Raw genomic sequence first — 25,293 nt, forward strand, 5'->3', positions numbered from 1 at the left:
GGTTACTCTCTCAGCACACACACTCCTACATGATGTCTGTGCTACCTATGCCCATCACCACACTGAATACGTTGTTGGTCCTGGTGTCAGGATGTACAGGGGATTCCAGCAAGAGGCTGAAGCTCATCTTGGATAACAGAGGCTTGTGTATGTGAGAGAGAGACCGAAAGAGTGCACTTCAGGACAGTAGTTGATATGCGCAACAGGACAGCGAAAGAGCTATCTACCTAAAGACATGGAGAATATATTAAGCCCTCCACAAGTAGAAATTTTTTTTCATCAAAGAGACTGTCGCTTTTTGTACACCTGCCTCTGACAGTAGTGAATTTCTAGGAGTACTGAATGCATTGGGTGTGTCCTGCAGAACCAGATGGTGGTACAAGCGAGGGGGAGCCATCCCTGCGTCTTGATTACCACACTGTTCTCTATTTTCCATGTGCTCGTTCTGATAACTATTGCCTGCCCCTAGGCTCTGGTACTGGGCAAAAAGAACACTCCGTGCAAAGAGTGAGAGAGATTCCAAATACAGTGTTTCTCCCGAGCATCCCCAGATGACTGTCAGCAAACACTCAAGATGGTTTTGGCTATCTGAACTTGCTATTTGCCACCTCTGGGTTCTCTCACTAGCTCCAACATGGCAATAACTGACTGCCGCCCTTTGAAATCGTGGAACTGCTCTGGGTCTCATGTAATTGTGGGAATCTCCCCACCCCACCCCTGCCCCATCTTGTAAGAACAACTGGGAGGGAAATGTTCTCTTGCTTAGGCAAGACTTAAGGAACAACGTTTTCTGGAAATGCGTTTATTTATGGGGAAACTAGCACACACCCCTGTGTGTGTGGTACCAGGTACTGTTCCTCACAAGAGGATGGGTGGATGGTAACAGCAGGTAATTGCAAATTCCTCCAGCCTGGCCTGAGCTAGCAAAACTAGCAAGGGTACAGCGGACAAAACAAGTGGTGGAACTCCAAAATGAGTTGATGGTCACAAAGAGAGGCTTTAAGTCAAGGAAGGGGGAGGGTCAGCCAATCCAGGGCCAGATCAAGAGGAATGATTTGGGTCAATGAGATGATCGCATCACCCTAAGAGGAAATGCTCAATAACTATTCCTCCCTCCCCACCCAAAAAAGAGTGCTCCCTTTTTAAAAGGTTCCAGAGCACTGTGGAAAACCCCCATTTAAAATCCACCCTCCCCTTAAAACTAGTATCTATTTACAACCAGAACAATAACCTACGTAAGAAACAAGGCTACTTTCTGCCCTTCTTACATCTTTCTCCACTAGAACCCCCCCCCCTTATTTATTTTTTGCTTCAGATACCAGTGTCCAGAATCTGGGCTGCTTCATCTAAAAAAATCAAGGCTAAATTCTTCCACGGCTGAGCTAAAAAGTCTGGGCACTGTACCAAGCGGGTTAGACTCTCCTTCTGCCAATTGCATTCTATTTTAAACAGAGCAAATCACAATAATAAAAGGCAAGAAAGAGGGGGTGGGGTAAGCGCTGAAAATAAAAAGACCCAATGAGATTTAGTTAGTTTATGCATTATGAGACAGGAAAAACGAACAACCTTCCTGGCTCCCAAGGCATGCTGGGAAGGTGGACAGTGTTACTTCCCCAAAAGCATGCTGGGAAGGTACACACCAAAGCCGCCCCCTCTAGGCACATGGTACCTGTTTCTGGTTTCCCTCCCAAGGACAGGGAAAAGGGGATTGCTGACTGGGTATTCATTTGTTTGGCTGTTGTACGCTACGCTTCCCTGTGTGGGACAGGGGAGGGGAGAGAAACAGGACGTCAGAGTCAGAGCAGAAAAAGGCAGATGCACGCAAGAGGCAGTTTGAATGAAAAAGAGAGAAAGTTGTGTGATGAACAGCTTCAGGAAAGTGGAGCGGTAGAGCTGCCTCAGTGCGATGCCAAGGAAGGGAGGGGGGCTAACCAGAGGCATTCAGGTACAGCTGGCTCTTGAGAATGTAGTCGATGACTGGTTGAGACAGATAATCCACAACATGTCCGTCACCGTGTTGAAGAGCCAGTCTGCAAGAAACAGAAGGGAAGGAGGTGGTCATACCGAAGTGGGCCAGAGGAGAAAGCTGTACTTTATACACAGAAACCTGCCTTCTACTTGCCAGCTCATTGGTCTATCAAGGTTAGTATTGTCTGCTGTGACTAGCTGGGAGCTCTCCAAGGTTCTCCAGAGAAAGGTCTCTTCCATCATTTGCTACCTGACCCTGTTACATGGAGATGCCAAGGATTGAACCCCCGACTTTCTTTATGCAAAGTAGATATTCTGTCACTGAGCCACAGCCCTACTCTAGGATGGCCCTGGGCATACATGGGTGGGTTTGATAATCCACTTCTGGGAAGAGCAGGATTGGTTGGTGGAAAGGGACAGAACAAGAAAGGCAGGTCCAACAGCAATGCTTTTTTTGTAGTGGTACTCACTGGTACTGAGTACTAGCACCTTCGGGCCGGGGGGGGGGTGCTCTCTCAAAACCTGAGGGAGGAATTGGTGGAAATTGGTGTAACCTTATATAAGTACTGGCACTTTTTTAAAAAGTCTAAAATAGCACTGTCAAAGAGTGAGTGTGCATATGGACAGGGGGAGGGAATCCTCTGCCATAGGCTTCTGTGATCCTCAGAACAAAAGACTTTAACACTCAAGTCAGCCACATGGCTGGTGCTGAATGGGATAGAAAACAGAAAAACATGTTAATGTTTATTGTTAACAACAAGGCACATTTTCTGTTCACAAATAACTGCTGTCCACATAGTTCCTGTGGTAAAAATACTGCCTATTTTTGACATGATGGGTAGCTGTGTTAGTCTGTTCAGTTGCACCTATAAGACCAGGGTTTTTTTTCTGGGAAAAGAGGTGGTGGAACTCTCAAGAGGGAAATGAGGAAGAGAAACACGGGTTTCTTTGAAATAATATTATTTTCAAGCACTATTGTTGAGTATTTTCAAGAGGTGCTGGAACTCCGTTCCACCGCGTTCCTCCTGAAAAAAAGCCCCGTATAAGACTAACAACATTTGTATGAGCTTTCGTATATATTATCTATTTTACTAGTGTGTTAAGATAGTTAAGAATAGAAATGGGGATATAAGTAGTAGATTTAGACAGCGGGTTGGAAAACTGTTGGAAGTCTTAGATTAAGGGGGGAGGGGAAAGGGTGGGAGAATATGGAAGTGAGAGTCTTAATTGAAAATCTGTAATATTAATTTTTACTCACCCAATAAAATTTTTTTATAAAAAAACATTTGTATGAGCTTTCTGAAGAACTCTGAAGAAGTGAGACTCATGAAATCTCATACCCTACCACAAATTTTGTTAGTCTTATAGGTGCTACTGGATTCTTTCTCTTTTCTACTGCCTGCACTGAACTCTTTCAGACTGTAAGTGAGGGAATTGGTATGACTGAATGCTCCCCTATATATAATATTAGGTATTGGGGAAAGAACTCTTGGCTATCTTATTCCCTTATGAGCTAGTTTTCTGCATGCAGGGCTTTTCTCTGGGTGAGTCCAATTCAAACATGCATGCCTGCACCTGCAGTCTAAAGTAGTATAGTCCAGGAACTGCTTACTACTTGATCTGCAGTATGTGTAAACCAGCCCACGACAAGAAAGGAAAAACTGGCCATTGTGTCATCAGAATTTAAACGAATGCTTTCATCTGCTGTCCATATTGAAAGAGTTGTAGCTTTCTGGATGAACCTCAATGAAATTCTGTAACAGGACCCACCTATACATATACCCAGTACTGCAGTTAAACAAATTAACATGTGCTGCCAGGCTGCAACCTGGAGAATGTCTCTTTTTCTTTAACAAATCTGCAGTTTGCCCTGCCAATGGCCTTCCCCTCTTCACTAGCGGAGCAGAACAGACTCTCAAAATGACACATAAGCTTACAGTTACCAATCCAGGGAAAGTAAGTTTCTGCTAGAGGGGCAAACAGTGCCTCTGTAGGTTCATTTCAGGTTAGCAATGAGGCCGTTTTACCCCTCCTCTCCTTTTGCTTATACCTCAGTCCTGGCTGGAATTGGGCCCCCACCTGTCTGATATTTACGGGAGTGGCAGAGGAAATGCTGGGAGCAGGGAATTCCTGGAATCCTATGTAGTTTTGCCCCCACATGTCCAGCAGAAGCAGGAGGAGAAAGCAAAGGAGAGGACAGAGAGAGAAGCAAGTTGTGAGGATCCACCAATGCATATTCTTTCCCAGCTGCAGATGTATTAAAGCACCAGGTACAACTGCTGGGTTCTAACACAGTAGTCCTAATTTATTCTTTTGTTTTTGCTGAATATAAAAGATCATAGCTGTTACCCTGAAAAGACTTTTCCCTGTGAAAATCCTCCCTTGGAGGGTGTGTGTCTCATTTCTACTGACAGGACCCCTCCCCCAATTCACTCACCTGCTTTTGGTTGAACTGACAACAGACATGGGGTGATTCACATCGTCTTTCACAACTAGGATATTATTCTGTGGAGAAACCAACAACAGGACATTGAACTAAGCCCCTTCCCATGTTAGAAGATTAATATGCTCCCTGCCAGAGTTTAGATTGGTAAACACAAGACGGAGGAGCTTTTTAGTGGTGACACCCACATGATGGAACCCCTCCCCCACCTGGACGTTCATACAGCCCATTCCATGTTTAATTTTCAGAAAATGGGGGAGGTTAACTGGCATTTTAAAGGGAACACCTGAAACTTTTACTGGAGAACTGTTATTTTGCTGCCAATTATTCTGTGCGCTTTTTTAAAAGGCTATGTTTAAAAATATTTTGTTCTTATTTGTTTTTAACCAAGCATTTTATTGGGTTTTTAATGTTTTAAGCTTCCCTGAGGGGTCTGCCATGCCATGTGGCTGGAAGTTCAAAAATCACCTCATAATTATAATTATATAGTAAATTCACATTAAGTTCAGAGAAAAATCAAGCAATCTAGTTCTGTGAGCAGAACCACAAGTGACAAAAGGCACAGATTGGACACTTGTCTGCTTCCCTCAAGTTTTGATGGGAAATGTAGGCATCCTGGTCTCGCAGCTTCGCTCTCTGACTGCTGTCCAATGGACTTTTCAACTGTCACTTGTCCAACATTCCGCCAAGCTGCCTACATTTCCCATCAAAACTTGAGGGAAGCTGGCAAGTGTCCAACCTGTGCCTTTTGTCACTTGTGGTTCTGCTCACAGAACTAGATTGCTTGAGTTTCACTAGACTCAATATTTCTCTCACAGAATGCTTAAACCTGCTCAGGCAGCACACAGCCAGGGCCTCTCTTTCTCTGACTGAGAGCGAGACCACAAGTGACACCTGACACAGGTTGGACACTTGCCAGCTTCCCTCAAGTTTTGATGGGAAATGTAGGCAGCTTGGTGGAATGTTGGACAAGTGACAGTTGAAAAGTCCATTGGACAGCAGTCAGAGAGTCAAGCTGCAAGACCAGGATGCCTACATTTCCCATCAAAACTTGAGGGAAGCTGACTAGTGTCCAACCTGTGTCAGGCGTCACTTGTGGTCCTGCTCTGAGTGTCCTTTCACAAACATGCTCAAGTTCAGGTTCCACACAGGCTATGTTTCTCTCATAAATACTTGAATATACTCAGGCAGCACACAGCTCGCCTGCTTTCCTCTGACTGAAACTTTTCTCTTCACTCTCAATCTCAACTGCCTTCACTCCGCCCACACTCTCAGTCATCAACCAATCACATGTGAATTTACTATATATAAACCAAGCATGAGGGAGGAAAGTTTTAATCAGGCCCTAAATCTGGGGTGTGGCGGTCATCTCTGTTTCTTTGTTTAATTTGTAGGTGGGCCAGATATCTGAGGTTCTACTGAAAGCATGGGGCTAGGTAGTAAGGTTACAGGCCAACTGTCTCCAAATAGCTGTTACATTTTAAAAGGAATATTTATATTAAAAGGCAGAACTAATCTTAGAAAGAAAACCGGCATGTTTGTAATGGCTCTTTCTGTTTCATTGTATTATTTTAGTTGTGAGCTGCCTCGAGCAGATCTCTAGAAAGGTGGCATATACATTTTCCAAGCAACTGTGTCCTTATCCAAGAGATTTTCAGAGATGGTCAAAATTACAAAAGGAGGAGAAAGAATTGTTCCCTTGCCCCAGGAGGCGGGACCAATTTCAGCATACCTCCCTCACTCCTAACCGTAAATACCTTCCCACACATACAGGTTCAGAGAGTCAAATCAGACATGTAGATAAGAAAATACAATTTCTTAATTAGCCGTGCTTGTTAGCTATGGCCAATCATTGTTAATGTGAAAGAAGGGACTGAAGAGGGACACTTGTAGGGCAAAGAAGCATTCTGCCCTATGGAGATTTTGCCAACTGAAGGAAGAACCACTTTCAGCTCTCTTAATGTGTATGCAGCACTACTATTTTCCTTTGACAATTTAAAAGCATGCATTTGTAACATTAAAAATTATCATTGATATGTGATACAATTATGGTTCCAGTTATCTTCCTAAAGAGTCATTAGGCCCAAAAGGTTCTTGGGGGAAGGAGGAAGGGTCGGAAGACTCCATCAATACAGATGGGAAGGGGTGGACAGGTACCAGAAAAAGATGGTGCGGTCCTGGCACAATGTTTCATTCCTCTTTATCATTGAGAGTACTGAAAAAAGAGAATATTACAGGGGTGGAGGATGAGTTGGGCTTGGAGATGCAGCGATTATGCAAAGGCACTTACTTTGTACTTGCGGAGTATTGAGGAATGGTTCATGATCCGGTCTGTGTCAACACCATCTCGTGGCACGACTACAATGCCAAAGTCCCCAACGATCACCTCCATCTGTTGCATGGCAAAAGGAATGCTCTTTAGGAATGAAGTTGAATCAGCTTCTGAGTTACTGGTTTGTAGTAGATACACTTCAGACATTTGCTGACATCAGGATGCTTCCTAATCAAAATTCTCTCACTCATCTTTCCAAAGTCTTGGAAAGTTAGCAATGCAGACTCATAGGGTTTATCTACAACACTCATTAATATGATTTAATATTCCTATTCCTCAGGGCTGATGTCACATATCTACAAGGCATAGATGGTCACTTGGGAGTTCCATGCCAGGAGATCAGTTCCCAAGCACATGGTGTGTGGGTGTGTGTGTCCAATTTTAATTAAAAAAGTAGTGTGTAAGGAAAAGGAACTTCAGTCTCTCTCTCCATCTCCTGAACCTCAGCCTGAAATGGCTCAGGGATCCAGTAATCTAGCTCATTGGGGAAACTTATGAGTAGCCATCAATATGTGTAGTTTTGCCTAGTGGGCTCCCTGGGGCCATTACAGATCAGGAAAATGGTATGGTGTGGGATCGGAAAGGCTTTAAACCCTACTTCCCGTGTGCTGTGGTCCAAAACTGAATTGGACCTCTGTGACCTAGGGAACTAAATTCCCAGCATCAAACTCCAAGTGCACGTCTGATTCAAAGTCCTTATGGCACCCATGAGTTGCCCTGTGAACTCTGTAATGTGTGAATCAGCCCTTGAGACAGTGAACCCTAATACCTGTGCTTTGGAGCAGAGAGCTAAGGGGCCATTACAGTTCTCAGGAGGAAGACATGACAGTTACACTGGCACAGAACAGACATTCCTGGATAGTGTAGATACAGAGTTAGAAGGTAATATCCAGCTATCGTATCCAGCTTCCAGCCTCTGAAACCCATTCTAAGCGATAATCATAAAGGAGGCGTGTGACTGAACAAATAATTTCCAAGGATCAAAGCAAGGAATAACATGTTGCAAGCTGGAGGAAGGCCTTGCTCACCACCAAGATCTCTGTCCAATTTTTACTTTAATTAGCAAAATGGTTAAGATGATGACTGCCTGTGGGGGGAGGGGGTGGTGGTAAGGAAGGGACATTCTAGGCAAGTAGGATACAGAACACTTTGGAAGCAGACATGCACTGCATGCATGCCCACACACACACCCCACTGTGCACAGAGGCCTGATCATTCTAGGACAGAGGACAGGCTTTGGCCTGCTCGTCTCAGCTGTCCCAGACTGCAGCCCCATTTGTCCCATGAAAATTAAACAATTGAGCTGAGCCCCTATCTACTTAGCTCAGCCCCTTCATTATCACGTCCCTTCCTTGTGTTCTGCTGCTTGTTGGAGTGTTAAGGGTGTGATTCAACCTAGGAACTGAAGAAGTTATTTGCAGGGGGGCAATGACCTGTACGGTAGCCAAGTGGATAGGGGGGAAAAAACCCCTGAATCCTGTCCCTTTAATAGAGGTTGAATGAGTGGAAATGGGCAGTTGAAGCTGTTCGTAGCATGAAGTTAAATAATATAACCCGCTAATTGCTTGCAGATCAAACAGCTGGAAGGACCAGTTTAAAAGCTGTTAACCCTCATGATCTGGCAATATTCAACAGTATAAAAAACAGGCAAATTCCATAATAGTGGCTTTATATTTTCTGCATGCTGAGTATTTGGCTCTTCTGCAGAGACGGGAAGTGGTGGGAGGCCGATAATAACCAGTGTGGTAGGAGCGGTCAGAGACGCCAAAATCAAGGTGGTTCTTACCCAATCAGAGACAGGAAGGGTGGGGAGACAGGAAGGAGCGGCTTTTGATTGATTGGTGATTCAGCACTTGAAATAGCCCTGCTCTGCAATCTGTACTAAAGATTACAATGAGTTAGACCATTGTACACAGAATTTCCTGAAGGAAGTTGAAGTTTCCTCCTTAATCCAGGAGGATTAGGGAGCCTGGGGAAAACCCTTTCCCTTATCAAGTAAGCAAGCTTATCCCTGAGTTTTAAGCTTGTTTCCTGGCTTGGCTGGAAACTCCACTCAGGGGAACCATCCCAGCTTTGCCTTGCTTAGGGTTTATCTGTGTTCTCTTTGTCCTGTAATCCTGGGAACCTCCGTCCTGCACGGATAGGACTGCTGCTCCACTTCCTCTGCCAGCTGTTCATTCCAATGACCTCCAGAAAGCATGACTGTATCTCAACAGTCCAGGTTATGGGAACACACACACAAAACTGAAACAAAGATTAGCGCACTATCTGCAAAGCTGGAGATTTGCATGCAGAGCATGGCATGGAGGGCTCAAAGGGAAGTCGCAAGCATCAACAGTTAAAGACTCCCTATGGTTGTTGTGGATTTTCCAGGCTAGACTCCCTATCTTTGCAGAAACAAAAGAAAGCAAGTGAAGTTACATCCACTCCTCTCTAAATCATCACAAACGAAAGCTCCTTGAAATCTACATGCCTGCTGCTAAGGTTGCCCACCTCCAGATGGGGCCTGAAAATCTCCCACAATTACAACTGCTCTCCAGACAACAGAGATCAGCCCCCCTGGAGGAAATAGCTGCTTTGGAGGAGAAAGTCCAAGGCATTATACCAAGCTCCTTTCTTTTTCCTCCCCAAACTCCGCCACCCAAGGCTGCACCCCCTAAATCTCCAGGAATTTCCCGGCCTGAATTTGGCAACCCTATGTGTTGCACACCTTCCAGGCCACTCCCCTGCAGTGGAGAAGTGAAGATGGGGAGGGGAAAGGACTGGCCCTTCAGCACTGCCTAATCCCGTACTCAGCTATTGTTATCAATATAGGGGTGCTGCCCCTCTTCTCCAACAGAATGAATCAGAAAAAGGATGTGGAACAGGGCTAACAAACTGGGAAACAGGCAGTGCTTCTGGGGAGAGAAAGAATTCCATTTCCCTGCCACTTTCTCTCTTGCATTATCTATCTTGCTGGATTGTGTTGCTTGTAGTCTGGCAGGATCTAAGTCCACCCCACGCCTACACAGCATGAGTTGGTTATATTCCAGGGGAAGGAAGGGAACCACCAAGCCCTGCATCAGGTTGAAAGAGGCACTCAAGACTAGAGGTGGGCATGATGCAAAACAAAAACAAAAAACCCGATCAAGCTGATCGTGGATCGGCGCTGGCGATGATCCCGAATTAACGATCCACACCGATCATCTCCCGTTTCCGATCCATGGATCGTGGATCGCGGAGGCAAAAGCGGAGGGGTGCCCCGCTGTTCCCAGCGATACAGGAATCGTGGCTGATACCGGTGGCATCTGTGTTTGTGTTTGGCTGTCTGTGTTTGGCCGTCAGAGCTGCCTCTCAGGGTTTGCAGGGATGAGGTTGTAGTACCCATGGCTACAGAACACCCCCGTCCCCCTCCCTCCCTTGGGTGTCTTCTCCCAGCTGGTGACTGCTTTGCTGCTCTGTGGTTGGAAGGAAGCCCTGCTGATCAAGGAAAGCTGGGCTTCCATTCAGGTTTCCAGGGCGACAGAAGGAGGGCAAACACAGCTCAGGCATTCCCCTGGCTCTGTTGCCAGGGGAATAGATTGCTGGCGCCTGAGTGTCTGGCTTCCCGATCCGAGCACGATCGCCCCGATCAAGCCCCCCTCCCAACGGCTAGATCATTGGCTGTGCCCGAGCACGATCCGCTGGGTCCCGATCGCGCGATTGCCATTATCATGGGTTTTTTTCGACCGTAATGCGGATCGTGCCCATCTCTACTCAAGACTCTTGTGCTCCTATTTCCCTCTGGCAAACACTCATCATCCCTCTCTCAGCTAGGTGAGTACACTTTATAAAGAGGGAGAATTATTTGACAGATTTGTGCTCTGTTTTCTCCTTGGCAGACGTCCCTCTTTCTCTATACAAAGAGGACAGCACAGCTCTAGAGACCCTCCCATGGTCACAGGGAACCTCTGAAGCATCCCACATTTTGCACAGGATGTGCCAGATGAACACTGGTGCAAGCAGCACACAATTTCAAGCCAGGACAGAACACATCTGCACCCGCTTGACGGTATGTATGCCACCCCTACCACCATTCAACCTACCCCTTCCTCCCCTGGTTTCTCCTCCTTCTCCAATCCAAGCCGATAAGATTGGCAATAGTCTACTTCTAACACATTATGCAAAAGACTTTATACTTCCCTCTGTATTTTGCACGTTTGCTTAGATACGGCTGCCAATTATACTTTAGAGCTTTGACAGAGGCAGTGCTGCAAGAGGTACTGTTGGATTCTCATTTACTGCTTAGTGAACAAGCTGCAGTTCCTCCCCAGAAATCCTATAACCAGGGCTTTTTTTCTGGGAAAAGAGCTGGCGGAACTCAGTGGGTTGCCCTTGGAGAAAATGGTCACATGGCTGGCATGGTCACTCAGTGGCGCGGAGGGCAATCTAAACTCCCCTCTGTCTGGAGATCAGGGGGCGGGGCCACCAGCCATGTGACCATTTTCAAGAGGTGCTGGAACTCCGTTCCACTGCGCTCCTGCTGAAAAAAAGCCCTGACTATAACTTAGCAGCTGTCTACAGATTAAAATTTTTAGTTGTACCTCTAAAACAAGTAATATTTGACATGACTCTTAGCTTTATCTCTGCCCCTCTCTCACCACATAATTCATTCTTAATCTTAGATTTGGCAAGAACACTGCTATTTTGCAAATGCTAAATTAATCAAGCAAATGTAGCAATGTTTACACAAACTTATATACAGCTCATTGATTTGTATAATTTTATTTTTGATTAAGACCCCCGGGTTGCTCCTTTTGGCGCAATGCTGTTTATAATTCCCCTTTCATTCAGCTTAGAGAACGAATGAAGTCAAGCTTTGTGCTTCATTTGACTTCATGGCTCTCTCTTGCATCCCAAGGCAAGAGGGGAAGGATGTTGTAGTTATTGTTAAACAAATAGCATGCTGGGTTTTTAAAGCATTCCTTATTCCCTGCAGTGTAATGGAAACATTTCTATCCATATTAGGTATTGGAAGGTTCTCTTTACCCATCTGCTAAATTTAGGGCTAAATTATGTGAAAATATCTTTCTAAAGGGAAAATGTTTAGAACGGAAGATTGCAAAAAGTCCCTAGCCTGTACCATTGGATCCAGCAGCTTTAGGCAACTGCCTCTCTGCCACTCTGCCTCACACAGGGATGATGAAAGGACTACGGGACTAAGAAGAATTTTACAAAACATCTGGCTGGACTGCAAACTCCTTGGGACAGAAGCCTCTTTAATCTTTTTGCTTGTGTTATTCAGTAAAATGCCATGTTCAGTAATCTAAATGGTAACAATTTGGCAAATCAAAAGCAAAGTCACACTTTGACATGGTATAGCCAAGGTGACCAGACGCACAGGCCTATCCCTCTCTCATACTTATAGGAGAGAATTTTGGCTGAGGCAGCTTTTCTCACTTGCACAAATGAATGCCGCTCTGCTGGAACTGTAGGAGTCTTTGAAGAACCCAGTGCTTCAGCGCACTGGAATGGGCCTATGGACTGGGGATGTATAGATGTCAAAGGGTTTTTTTCTAAAGTTACCTAACTTGTGTTGAGGAGGGGAGTATGTAGCTCAGTGATAGAGCACATTTTTGCATGCAGAATGTCCCAGGTTCAGATTCTGGAATCTATAGCTAGGAAAGACTAGAGAAGATTTTGGGTTGTGACCCTTGAGGGCCACTGCCAAAGCAGGCAATACTGGAACAGAAGGGACCAGAGGTCTGGCTCCTATTAAGCAGCTTTATATATATTGATAACATAGCCAGAGGCATAGCAACTATTACGTTCTTAAATTTGCTATATCTTTGTTGATCAGATTCATGAATGGGCCTTGCAACCTTGCTATGGCTTGGATCCAATAAAGCATTTTCGTGGCCAAAATGCTTTCCACGTGCACTGCATGATTTTCTTGCTGCAGCCCCAAATTCTGCCTAAAATGCTGCTTCTGGGGGCCCCCAGCAGCAGCATTTTAAGGGGCATTTTGGGCCGCAGCGGGAAGGGGAGAGGACAAGAAAGTCATGCTCTGCAGGTGGAAAATGTTCCAGTTACAAAAATGCTCTAGCAAATCCAAGCCCGTGAATCTTCCCATCCTTCTCCCCAATTAAATTTGAATTGGCAGACTTGGGTTGTTTGACAAGCCGCACCTGCTGAAATCCTCTCTTCCATGCAACCATTGAAGGTATATTCTCCTTTGTATCTGGAGATACAGATGAATTGCTCACAGAGAAGCAGAGAATAGCAGGCAAACAATTGGGGGTAATTGGAGAGGGTGAGGAATCAGGTCTCCTGATGATGTTGATTGAAGGGCTTTTGGGATGGATGAAAACAGAATGGAGGGAGAATGATCAAGAGGCAGAGCAACAAAAGGGAAGATGGGGACCAGGTGACAGCATGCACCCATCTCCACAGCCATCTTTACTTACATCTGCTTCATTCCATAGGCCTGGGATACAGAAGGATTCCAGCAAGTCGCTGCCACAGAGCAGCAAGATCCGGAGCTCTGCAAACAGGGCACAACAATTCAGGTCTATGGACAACAATTCCTGCCTGGAGTTCAGACCTGCACTAAGCTGTTTCTTCATCGCCTGAAGAGTCACTTATCCAAAGAAGGGAGAAAAGATGCCTCTCCTACACAGAGAGCCAAACTACAAGTGACGCCTTACACAGGTTGGACACTTGTCAGCTTCCCTCAAGTTTTGATGGGAAATGTAGGCACCCTGGTTTTACAGCTTGGCTCTCCATTACAGCTGCAAGACCAGGATGCCTACATTTCCCATCAAAACTTGAGGGAAGCCGACTAGTGTCCAACCTGTGTAAGACATCACTTGTAGTTTGGCTCAGAGATGCTGCTCACGCGGTTTTCATTCAGTCATGGGATGCCTCACTCAAGGACCATCTATACGTGCGCATATATGCAAGTGACTTGTACGTGTGCAACAATACCATTCCTGGCTCTGAAACTGTCCTATGAACTTCTTCTGGAATATTAATCCATTAATCTGTTGGAAGGTTATTTACATGTTTTGTTCGGATGATATAAAATACCTGTACCTGAGACCCTCGACAGCTGCTAACAGAGTAGATAATACTGACCCTTGATAGATCAATGGTCTGGCTCTGTATAATGCAGTTTCTTCTGATAGAATGCCTGCTTGTGTCTGCACTCTTAGGAGACTTTCCATATTTGAAAAAAGGAAGGCCACTGTAGTTCAAACACAGACCTTTTTCCTAAATGTTCTCTGCAATTTCATACCAACTTAACACAGGAGTTCTCTGACAATCTTTCTCATCAGAAAGAGGGCTCTACACGCACACATGCGTATGTATGTAAAAAGGATTTGATGCCTACAGAAATGTTTTCAGAGCTTAAGAGACAGATAGTGCCATTCTAAGCAGAGTTTCACCTTTCTTCAACGGACTTAAAAGCATATAGTGCTTAGGGTGGCACCAGGATCTTTGAAGATCCCAACGTACTGAATTAGCAGAGATTTCAGTGTGAATGTCTCAACACTTCTCATAACTTTTGCAACATCAGATTTTTTGCAAATGTCTCTAAAATGAATTTTAGATTTGTTTAGTGAAAACACTGCAATTCTGATTATATCTCCTCCCAGGTCCTTGGATCTATGATAGCAAGAAAAGAAAAGAAAAGAAAGTCCTTTGAGAATGTGTATGGAATTTACCCTTTGAAAGCTTGGTTAAGCGTCGAAATTTCTTTCTGTGAATTGTCAATTTTGGCCACCAGAGGGAAGCAGAAATATTATAATCCTTTCATGCGGTGTCATTCAGATATTATAAACGCTATAGTGAAAGTCAACATGATATGTAAAGGTTTGACAACCCCTGGCAAAGCATATGAATGCTCAAAAATTGAAATACACAAATGAATGGTGATACTTAAAGGTGATTGTCAGTATTATCTGGAGTATGTCTGAAAAGTGAGAAAATATGAGTATTTTTGAATGCTAATGAAATTCATCTGGACTTCTTAGCATTTATCTGCATTAAATGTTGGGGAGTTCACTATAACTTTTTTAGGAGTGCCAAATCAAGAATGCATACTGACATGTCAGTTCTGAGTACTGACTCTAAAAATACTCCCAGGATTGAAGGCCTGTCAGGCTTGAAGACTGTCTTTTATGCTTGACCTTTTCTGTGCGGACTGTCTCAGCTCTCTTATCTTCATCCAGTGCACACTCTGATTAGATGATTAATCTGACGCTCAAGAGTCTGTGTATGATTCGATTCAGTTGGAGAATATCCCATGTAGGGAGAGACCGTGTGGGCAAAGCTAAGGGAAGGCTGCGTGTGTCCCCTTGGATTTTGTGGTCACCAGGTTTTATGGCACTCAAGAGGAATTACAACCTTGCAAACAAAGCAAACTCCTTCCACTCCAGGCCGCCTCCCAATGCATCTCTATTTGTGGTATATCAGTGGCCTGAAAGAAGAAAAGCTCTTTCCAAATTACAAAAGCATCGCTGCTAGTGCTTAGTCACTTCAAGGTGAGTAGACAAAAAATTATTCATAAGCCTGGCCTAAACACCTTGTTGGCAGGTACCAACCAATGGTTTGGTACAATACACTGTTGGTGAATTAAAGCAACCCTACATTTCCTGGATAAGGCTGGCGCTTACAGTACTGTGCAATGCAGGAAGCTTACTTACCGATCTCTTCATATCTCATAACTGTCCCCAAATTTGCATTTTCATCTGGAAGGGAGGAAGGGAAAAAACAACATATTGGCATTTAGATTTCATAAAAGCATAAAGCAGCACCATCCCCCAAATGAGATTATAATCATTGCTTAAAACGTTGGCCACTTAACCCAGATAATCCAATCTGAGCTATGGAGTGGAAAAAAGGTTTGAAACAGAGATGTAGCAGATGGAAGGGGTGTGGAACCATTCATCTTCCCCCTTAGCCACTTATTCATACTTGGGCTCTGAGACAGGAAATGAACCTGACCAGGGAGGAAGGGACGCTTAAGGGGGAAGGTGTTTTTTGGTGAGAACTTCTCAATGGTACATATCCAACCATCTGCACACTTTGTAGAGTGGGGCTTTCCCAATTTCCCTTCCTGTGGCAACTCACTGATTCCCCACCCCCATTTGTTCCTCGGGGTCAGCAATGGAAATCACCACCTGTACTTCTGCAAACAGAAATGCTGGTTTGATAGAGGCACTACAAGCTTGGATAGATGCCAATGGATTTTGCCTCAAGGAGCCATCTGTCTTCCATTCTGCTGCTCCTAGCGGTGCCAAAAATTGTGGGTTTTGGTTACACAGGGGCCCACTTCAAATACAGTATTAGCAGGGTAAAGTCTACAAAATCTAGAGGGCATAGGACACAGCATAGGGTTGCCAACTCTGCCTAAGGAAATTCCTGGAGATTTGGGGGCAGTAACACAGGAAGGACATCTGTTTCTGCTCGATTCTATGGTATACCTCCTGCCCTCCAAAGCTGCCATTTTCTCCAGGGGAATGGATCTCTGTAGTTTGGACATCAGCTGTAATTCCAGGAGATCTCCAGCCCTCCCCTGAGGCTGGCACCCTGAGGGCTGGATTTTCTGTAAACTGTAAAGGCAGGCACTTGCCACAATGGGGAAAAAAGTATTTCTAAGTCCTGCAAACTCAAGGAAACAATAAGAGTTGCAAATACACTTTAAATATGCTGCTGCACTCCAGATCACACTGGACTTCTGCCATATTTTATAGTCTAGTAAAACTGCATCTATTTCAGGCACCAGCCATATATTCAAATAGATTTAAGGCAGCTGGGACTATAAGGCACCATTTTGGACCTAGTTTGGATGTCTGCTTTGTCTGGCTATTTCTGAACTGGATCATGGGATCCAATTTTTACCCATCTTTACCTATTAACAATTCTGATAGCAAGTAGATGCTTGGATGTTGCTAGCTAAGCCATCGCTAAGCAGATTCCTGCTTCCCAGGAAAGATCTTTTTTACTCCAATGTATATTGGTGTAAACTTATTGGCAGCTACATCGATTTACATACAACGGCCTGTAATATAAGAATCCCAGGAAGAAAAGAAGAGCTGCAATGAATGGAATCCTGGATACAATTTTATTTGGCTGTAGCTAGTTGTATTTCTGTAACATACCCACAAAGGTGAAACGTTCCATCGGTGGGCGAACACAGCAAATCCTGCTGAGGCTCTCTCCCACCTTCCCCAAGAACTTTGCTAAAAGAGAAAGAATGGAAGAAGATAAGCGAAATCAGCAGCTAAGACAGGAGAGAATCAGCTTTGTGCTCAGAACTGAAACAATACTTTGCCTTTGTGTAATGTCTTTCCTACAGCTGAAAGTAGCTATAAAAAATACCTGAAACATTTCTGAATTGTAGTCCCTAAACTGAATCATGGAGACAAAATGTTTGTCACCATATTTGGGAATACATGACTGATATTGATGCATAAATTGTAGTTTTTCTGCTTTGCAGCTCAAGCCCCATCATGTTTACTTGGAAGTAAGTCTTACTGATTTCAACTTTCTTATCGGTAAGTGTGTAAATATACAGTTTGAGAAGCAAATGAAGCCCTGACAGTTTTTTAAAAATGAAAAGCAGCCTTGGAAAGTTATGATTTTGAGAAGAGTGGACAGTTTATATGCACATGCATCCATGCAAAGACACACGAGCATACAATCATAACGTTCGTGGATCCAGGGGCTTGAGGGACTCTGCAACTCCAGTATAGTTCTTGTTGCATACAGCCATCTTGTGAAAGAGCAAGCAGCCCCAGACAGTGGCAAAGGGGCATTCAGCCAGTTCAATGGGACCTGGATTAACACCTCAGTATGCATGTACATGCAGGTGTACATCTATGTTCGCTATGAAAGTGTACGCGGACCTTCTTCTGGCACTTGCAGCTTTGTTCACTATGTTGTCTTCCTTGCATTCCAGAAGCGAGATCTTTGAATGCAGAATGTGAGGTCTTTTGGGCCACAACATCTGTCTTGGGGATACCAGCCAAACCCTGTTGTTGCATATGCTCTTCCCACCAATGAGTAAAAACATTTGTTTCTTGCCAAATCTGATTACCCCGATCCGGATCTAGCTACATGCACAGTCAGGCATAAGCAACTGTGTTGGTTCTGGTATAAAGACGTTCATCCCCCAAAGCATCCAAAGATACATTCAGCCAGTTCAAGAGGGCACGAATGAGCACCGTAACGTAGGAGGGGACAGATGTGTAGAGATGCACGTCATGATTTTCAGCAGCTGTTGCACATGTGGAAGGCTGATCTCTTGCTCAATCCGATCCACTAGAGCCAGTATTATGTTATTTCATGCTGCAGGATTTTACACAGTTGTTATGCTATTCTGAAAAGGTTTATTATTAGGTTATTGATTGTTCATTATTGTGTTGATTCTATTTATTATCGCACGTCATCCTGAGCATATTTTTGGACAGATGACTAGAGGAGTTTATAAATAAAGCTAACATTCAGAAGCAATGTGTCTCTGAGCAACAGATGCTGGAATGAATAACGGGGGAGGACGGTTGTTTTCAGGCCCTGCTTGTGAGATGGTCTGATCCAGCAGGGCTCTTCTTATGTTCTTCAGTGGAAGGATTAAAAACAAAAAATAGATCAGCAGCAGAATCAAAATTCCCCTTCCTCGTTCACTTGTCTGCAAGTGAAGGTTTAACAAAAATGCACGTCCTGACTCCTTCCATATAAGTAGTTGAAAGAAACTCTTCCACTTGCTTTCTGAATGCTCAGGCTCTTTTTCAGAGGAGTTATCCATGTTAGTCTTGTAGCAGCAAAACAGTAAAGAGCCCAGTAGCACCTTTAAGACTAACCAACTTTATTGTAGCGTAAGCTTTCGAGAGCCACAGCTCTCTTCGTCAGATGCATCTGACGAAAAGCGCGGTGGTTCTCGATCTGATGAAGCGAGCTGTGGCTCTCGAAAGCTTATGCTACAATAAAGTTGGTTAGTCTTAAAGGTGCTACGGGGCTCTTTACTATCTGGTTCTCTTTTTAATTCTTTGCTGCGTTTCAAGTTTTCAACCTGGATACTGCGTTGTACCTTTAAATCCATTACGGCGTTGGTAGACAAAGGCAGCCACAACATCTCCCTTCATTTCCCTCCAGCTTCTTTGGACTGACCTGCACCAATCAGGACTTGAGGTGTGATGCACAGTGGATGGGAGAAGGGGCAGCTGAAAGGGACCATGGGAGGAAAGTCATGGATGTCTTCTCTTGTGATTCTGCAGAGAATTTAGGTTACAACCTGGAAACCCTAACTTGTGGCTATTACCCCTTCTCCAGTTAGAGGCTATGAGCAGAACCACAAGTGACAAAAGGCACAGATTGGACACTTGTCTGCTTCCCCCAAGTTTTGATGGGAAATGTAGGCGTCCTGGTCTCGCAGCTTCGCTCTCTGACTGCTGTCCAATGGACTTTTCAACTGTCACTTGTCCAACATTCCGCCAAGCTGCCTACATTTCCCATCAAAACTTGAGGGAAGCAGACAAGTGTCCAACCTGTACCTTTTGTCACTTGTGGTTCTGCTCTTTGTTTTGACAATCCGTATTATCAGAACCTTACTTTAAGTCACCTTGCGATAGCTTTATTCCCTCCTGCTAAAACTTACCTGCAGTGGGCTTGTTGGAAAGGTTGCTGTTTTGATAGATAGGCTGTGGGGTCTCGTTCTGGGGCTGCCCAATCACTGGGGTCAGGGACGGTGTATTAACGTTGGAGAGGATGCAGCCAGTCACTCGCTAGAGAAGAGGCAAAATGGTAGGGTGTCAGTGTTTATACCCTCATCAGCACCCACACAACCAATGGGAAAAGGGGCATTTCTCACAACTACATGGTTTTAATCACACAATTATTTCCCCATCTTTGAGATATACTAACATCTTGGTTTCTTGACATGTTCCTGCCAATGTGTGACCTTTAAAAAGACGAACACATGAAACTCAGTTAGACTGAGTCAGACCACTGGTATATCAAAGTACTGTCTACGGTACCTGGCAACTGCCCTCCATGTTCTTGCATAAATGTCCTTCACATTGCATGCTCACCACCTTGAGAAGGCTCTGGAGAGGTGGCATATAAATTCCTAAATAAATAAACAGATCATCTATATCCCCTAAACCCTTTAACTGGAGATGCCAGGGACTGACCATTGGAACTTCTGTGTACAAAGCAGATGTTTGACCCTGGAGCCATGGCCCCTCTCCCTTCTGGCTTCACTGGCCTATGCCTTATCCCCACCATAGTCCTTTCCCCCAACAGAAATATCTCCTCCTAAGTAAGTATTAATGTTGTTGCCAAGGGTGTAGGTTAGAGTGTCAGACTACGAGAGGAACTACAAGTGACAAAAGGCACAGGTTGGACACTTGTCAGCTTCCCTCAAGTTTTGATGGGAAATGTAGGCATCCTAGTCTTGCAGCTTGGCTCTCTGACTGCTGTCCAATGGACTTTTCAACTGTCACTTGTCCAACATTCCGCCAAGCTGCCTACATTTCCCATCAAAACTTGAGGGAAGCAGACAAGTGTCCAACCTGTACCTTTTGTCACTTGTAGTTCCGCTCTACGATAAAGAAGAGCCAGGTTCAAAACCCTCCTATGCTATGATGCTTACTGGATGAATTTGGGCCAGTCACTTGTTCAATTTAACCTACCTCACAGGGTTGTTGTGAGGATAAAGGCGAAGAGAGGGAAGTGATGCACACCACCCTGAGCTTCTTGGGGGAAGGGCAGAATTAAAATGTATTTGCAGGCTGATATCTGGGCAGAGATGCCGAGCTCTGATTTGAAAGGGTAGAGCCCAGTAGAGTTTTGATGCCACTGAGAGTTTTTAAATGGTTTATGATAGAGTCTTATGCAGAAACTGGGCCTTGCCTCTTCTATTCCTGGCCACTGTCTAAAAAACCAACCCGGGCTTCTTCCCATTGCTTGGCAGCCTTACGTGAAATTTTGTATCCCATCATCTATTTAATAGTCTCTCTTAGGATCAGCATTTAGATTTCTAGTCCTTGAACTAGGGGCCTGTCTTTTTGTTTACATTCCTCTCTAAAGCCCCATGTATGGTGTTATCTTGTATTCCTATCAGTAATAATAACCTAATTATCTAAGGAACAGCCACAGTGCTAGAGGTTAGTTTCAGGCAGGTAGCTGTATTGGTCTGCAGTTGAACGGAAGGATTTGAGACACCAACAAGAATTTCAGGGTATAAGCTTTCAAGCATCAAACAGAAGGGCGCTTTGATTCTCAAAAACTTATGCCCTGAAAATCTTGTCGGTCTCTAAGGTCCTACTGGATTCAAATCCTGCCGTACTAGAGCATGGAGAACTAAATAGCTCCTGATAAAAACAGCACTGAAAACTAAAAGGCCTTTTGATATTGGTATTTGCTCACAGTCTTCACATGCTGTGGGTGGGCAGATGAGTAAGCCATTGGTTGATTTCTGGTGGACCACCAGATGCTAGGATTCTTGCAAAGAATGCTGGTCAAGAGGGACTTTGGTCTAATCCATCAAGGCACGTCTGAGCATAAACTCTTTCTTATTAGGACCTCTTAATACATTTTAGTTATGCCTCAAGTTCTACAAGGTACCAGAGATGCCCTCTTCTTTGCTTAATTTAGAATTCACTGGTGGACTAGGAGGATTCTAGTAAAAAAGTCAAAAGAAGTAGATTTAGAACTGTGCAGTAAAGCGAACAGGGTTTTTTTTTTGAGCCACCAGAGGGTGCTCAATCCTCTTTGATGTGCCTTTTGGGGTTTGGTTTGGTTTCACTAAAAAAGAAGGTACGATGCATCGTGAATAGAAAAGGGTGTGTAAATGCATTGATTCAAAAGTGAATTATCAACACTGACAGAATAAAAAAACTAGTCCCGACTCCCGGGCAGTAAAGATATCACACTGAACTCCCCAGTGTGTAGCCTTATACGGAGTCAGTTTGAATTGCTGCTGCAGTTGCTACCAAAAGTTTTGGCCAGCTCCGAAGAGCATGCCCTTCAGGGGCCTGACAGGAGATGATGGATATATTGGGTATACTTATGCTACAGGCATAAGCAGGTTTAAAAGTCAATCTGTTCAGCCTCTCAACAAATACCTGGGATTCCTTGGTGAAAGCCATGGCATTGAACTGGTCCAGAGACTGCCTAAACAAATACTGGGATGGGAGGCATGTAACACCTTGCCTATTAGAATTGCCACTGAATGTTTGAAACTGGTTAATTTAATGGTGGGTTTGTTGTTCTGCCTATGGCTGGACTAGATCAGGAACTCACGGAAATAAGAAGGTTCCATTAAAATCAGCCTCTAGAAATTAATACCTGTGATACTTCTGCCTTGAACTAGGATAAGTGCTGAGTGTCTGTTTTTAAATTTAAAATTGTGTGCACCCTAAACTGTATACTAAGCAGAAGCTAATTTCAGGTCTCCATAGAAATGATATCTGAAAGGTGATGAGAGTGCATTGGGTTTGGTATACACAAAACCTCTCGTACCCCTCCGATGCATTGTTTAGTACTGAAGGCACATCAACTCGCATTCCCTGCATCCATTAGTCTCGGCACTATGGGCTGCTGACTGCTCGGCTTTGCCGGCTAGATCAATGAAAGAAATAAAGGTGTTCATAATAACTTGCTCTGGCACGAAACTCCACAGCTAGAGCAGAGAGAAAGTGAAGCGGCAGCCTCATAATAACTATTATTAACTGGTTAAAAGCCTGTGAAATTTCACTATACGGATGACAGTGACATTTTGGAGAAGAAGGATACACCCCATTTCCTTTCTATTGATTCCCCACCTCTATCACTAATCCATCTTATGATGCAGAACTCCCCCTCCCTCAAATCCAGCTTCAGGAGGGGGGAGCAAAGTGTCAAAAATCGATCATTCCATCAACATCTCCCCTCCCAAAGGAAGTTCTCAGTTTTTGATATATTGATACTTTCCTCTCCACCCCCCACCATTTTCAGTCACCTGCTGTTTGCCCTCCAGAGAAAAAGAGAGAGGCACCATACAGGCACCAATATCTTATATACTAATAGCCAAGCGGCTCTGATCTGTGGATATTTAAATACAAAAACTGGAGCCCTGAACAGGCAAGACAGATCTTCCTACACACTTGAAAAATGCCCCAGGTTTGTAAATCTAAGTTCCAAACTACACTTTTGGGTAAAGGAGAGTCAAACGAGCTCGAAATGCTGTCACAGGGGAAGGAACAGCACCTGCATCTCGCCAAGCCATTTTCCTGCATAGAAACAGCATGGGGAGGGGGGTATTTCCCCATTTTTGCTTCTCCACAAGAAAAAGCAAAAATAGGCAAATAAGTACCCCCCCCCCCCCGCTCTGTTTCGTTATGGGGAAAATAGTTGGGAGGAGAAAAGACTGGTCCAGGAGTGGCCGCCCCACCACTGCATTTTTGGGTTGCCAGGTTTCCTGGGAGTGAAAGCAGGGGATGGGGGGGGTCATGGGGGGAGTTGCGCTCTGGAGCGCCCCCACATCATGCCTGGAATGATGTTATTCCTGGGGCAACGTGGAGGCGATGGGTCGCAATGGGGGCAGATTGAGTAAAAATTAACACCAAACACTAAATCGGGGCCAATTGACCCTGGCGCAACCCAGCGCTTCTGTATCACTCTAGGAATGATATTATCCAGATATGACACAAGCCCATGTGAGGGGAACACTCACATGTAGTGGGGGGCACTGGGCCAGAGTGTTTGTTCATGGAATGGTCATGTTTACAGAGTTAGAATTTAGTCTAAATAATTACATATAGTACTACAGTTCCATTACTGAAATTAAACAATAAAAATATGATGAAAATGAACCTAAGAAAATGTTTTCCGATTGCAACATATATAATAAGCATATGCGTTTGCATATTTTTATTTGTGCCAAGCAGCATGAAACATTAGGATGGCCTTGCATAGGGGATAACTTGACTTAGGGCTGCCATTTTCAGTGGCAGCCCTGTGTTCTTTGTAGCATGCTATTACACCCAAAGTTACTAAACTGACAGCACTGGCGAAGGTGAGGTGTTGCTAATCCATTCTTCCATAATGCAGTGCTCTGCAGACATTCCAAACAAGTCATTCTGATTGCCCTGAAAGCTTTTAAAAGAACCAATTGGCAGTTTTACAAACCTCAATGAGGTTGAAATATTCATAGGGAAAAATGGCATAAGACATATATAATGCAAGCTAAATGTGCACAGCAGGATATTTTATGATATAGAATTTGGGTTTTTGTGGAGCAGAACATTACTAGCCTTGACTAGATACATAATAACATGATTGCTGCCTAATAAAACTCGTTATACAACATGGATTGAAATCAAGCGGGTTCAGACACAAGATTTCCCAGGTCTGCTTTTTGGATCAATTTGTGATCAGAAGACTAACTGATCCATTTTGGATCACCTCCAGTCAACACTCCTACAATTCCTTTCCCTGTTTTTTCCATTTTGGCATGGAGAATCTACCTGGAGCGGGGTGTTGTACAGACATTTCAGAAATCTGCCATGGTCTTGAAGATGCTGGAAATTTGCACCTACTTTTGGCACACACAGAGCCTTATTTTTCCTTGATTTACAGTGCAGTCCTAAACAGAGTTACTCCAATCAGCTTAGTTTGGGGTAACTGCTTAGGATTGAACTATTATTCTCTTCCTTTGTCCATAATGGGGACCCATTCTCCTCTCCTCCAATTTTATCCTTGTAGCAGCCCTGTGGGGTAGGCAAGGCTGAGTGAGTGTGACTGGCCCATGGTCACCCAGCTATCTTCCATGGTAGAGCAGGGATTCAAACCTGGATCTCCCTGATCCTAATCTGACGCTTTAACCACTGCACCACATTGGCTTCAATTTATCCTTTTGCCAGTTTACTTTCTGTCAAAAATTCACAAATATTCACATCAGACGGAATATCAATCTTCGGGATCAAACTTCTGGGAAAAATGGATCCCATTTTACGAATACATAGAAGCAAGAGATTTGCAACCTTCCTCTTCACACCACTCATTGTTGATGTATTAAAGTTGAATCACTGTGTTGATATTTGTAAATGCAATGTATTATATTGGTTTGTTGCTTGATTATTGTTACAGTTCTAAAATTGAATAAAAATTATTTATAAAAAAAAAAATCACAAATATTTCAGAGGTCTTGCTCTCCCTGGTTTGGTGAAATTCCACTGTGTATTCAACACTATGACATTACAAAATTCTATTTGAATTATACACTGATGAATGGGCAATTTTTAAGTACATGCATATTTAGTTATACAAACCTTCTCTGTAGAATATCTTTCCAAAATAAAAATAGGGAATGCATGCACAGGCAGTAGTCATAGCTGTAGCAGAAATCACACACACATACACACCCCGGGAGGGGGGTGGATACTGTAGAGAGGGAGAATAAGATTTTTTTTTCAACTACTGTATTTTTTAAGTGGAAGTTTGGTTTTCCTTTTTTGTTGATCAATTGTATGATGGTAAAAGGGCTGAATAGTGCAATACTACATTTCACAACGATATCCATCCATCACAAGGATCTAATTTTGTG

General features: G+C 44.0%; 1 protein-coding gene across 1 annotated transcript in view; it reads right to left on the minus strand.

The window, feature by feature from the left end:
- Nucleotides 1-1,442: 1,442 nt before the first annotated feature.
- The window catches only part of NMNAT2 (nicotinamide nucleotide adenylyltransferase 2), a 90,235-nt gene continuing 66,384 nt past the window's right edge, over nucleotides 1,443-25,293 (minus strand). The window contains exons 5-11 of the mRNA XM_054981420.1: nucleotides 19,363-19,489; nucleotides 16,868-16,948; nucleotides 15,410-15,454; nucleotides 13,169-13,245; nucleotides 6,702-6,803; nucleotides 4,406-4,473; nucleotides 1,443-2,030 (exon numbers count right to left, since the gene is read on the minus strand). Coding sequence (XP_054837395.1) covers nucleotides 1,928-2,030; nucleotides 4,406-4,473; nucleotides 6,702-6,803; nucleotides 13,169-13,245; nucleotides 15,410-15,454; nucleotides 16,868-16,948; nucleotides 19,363-19,489 — 603 coding nt within the window. The 3' untranslated portion in view covers nucleotides 1,443-1,927. The remainder of the gene's footprint in view (nucleotides 2,031-4,405; nucleotides 4,474-6,701; nucleotides 6,804-13,168; nucleotides 13,246-15,409; nucleotides 15,455-16,867; nucleotides 16,949-19,362; nucleotides 19,490-25,293) is intronic.

Source organism: Eublepharis macularius, chromosome 5, assembly GCF_028583425.1.
Source record: "Eublepharis macularius isolate TG4126 chromosome 5, MPM_Emac_v1.0, whole genome shotgun sequence".
Taxonomy (NCBI): domain Eukaryota; kingdom Metazoa; phylum Chordata; class Lepidosauria; order Squamata; family Eublepharidae; genus Eublepharis; species Eublepharis macularius.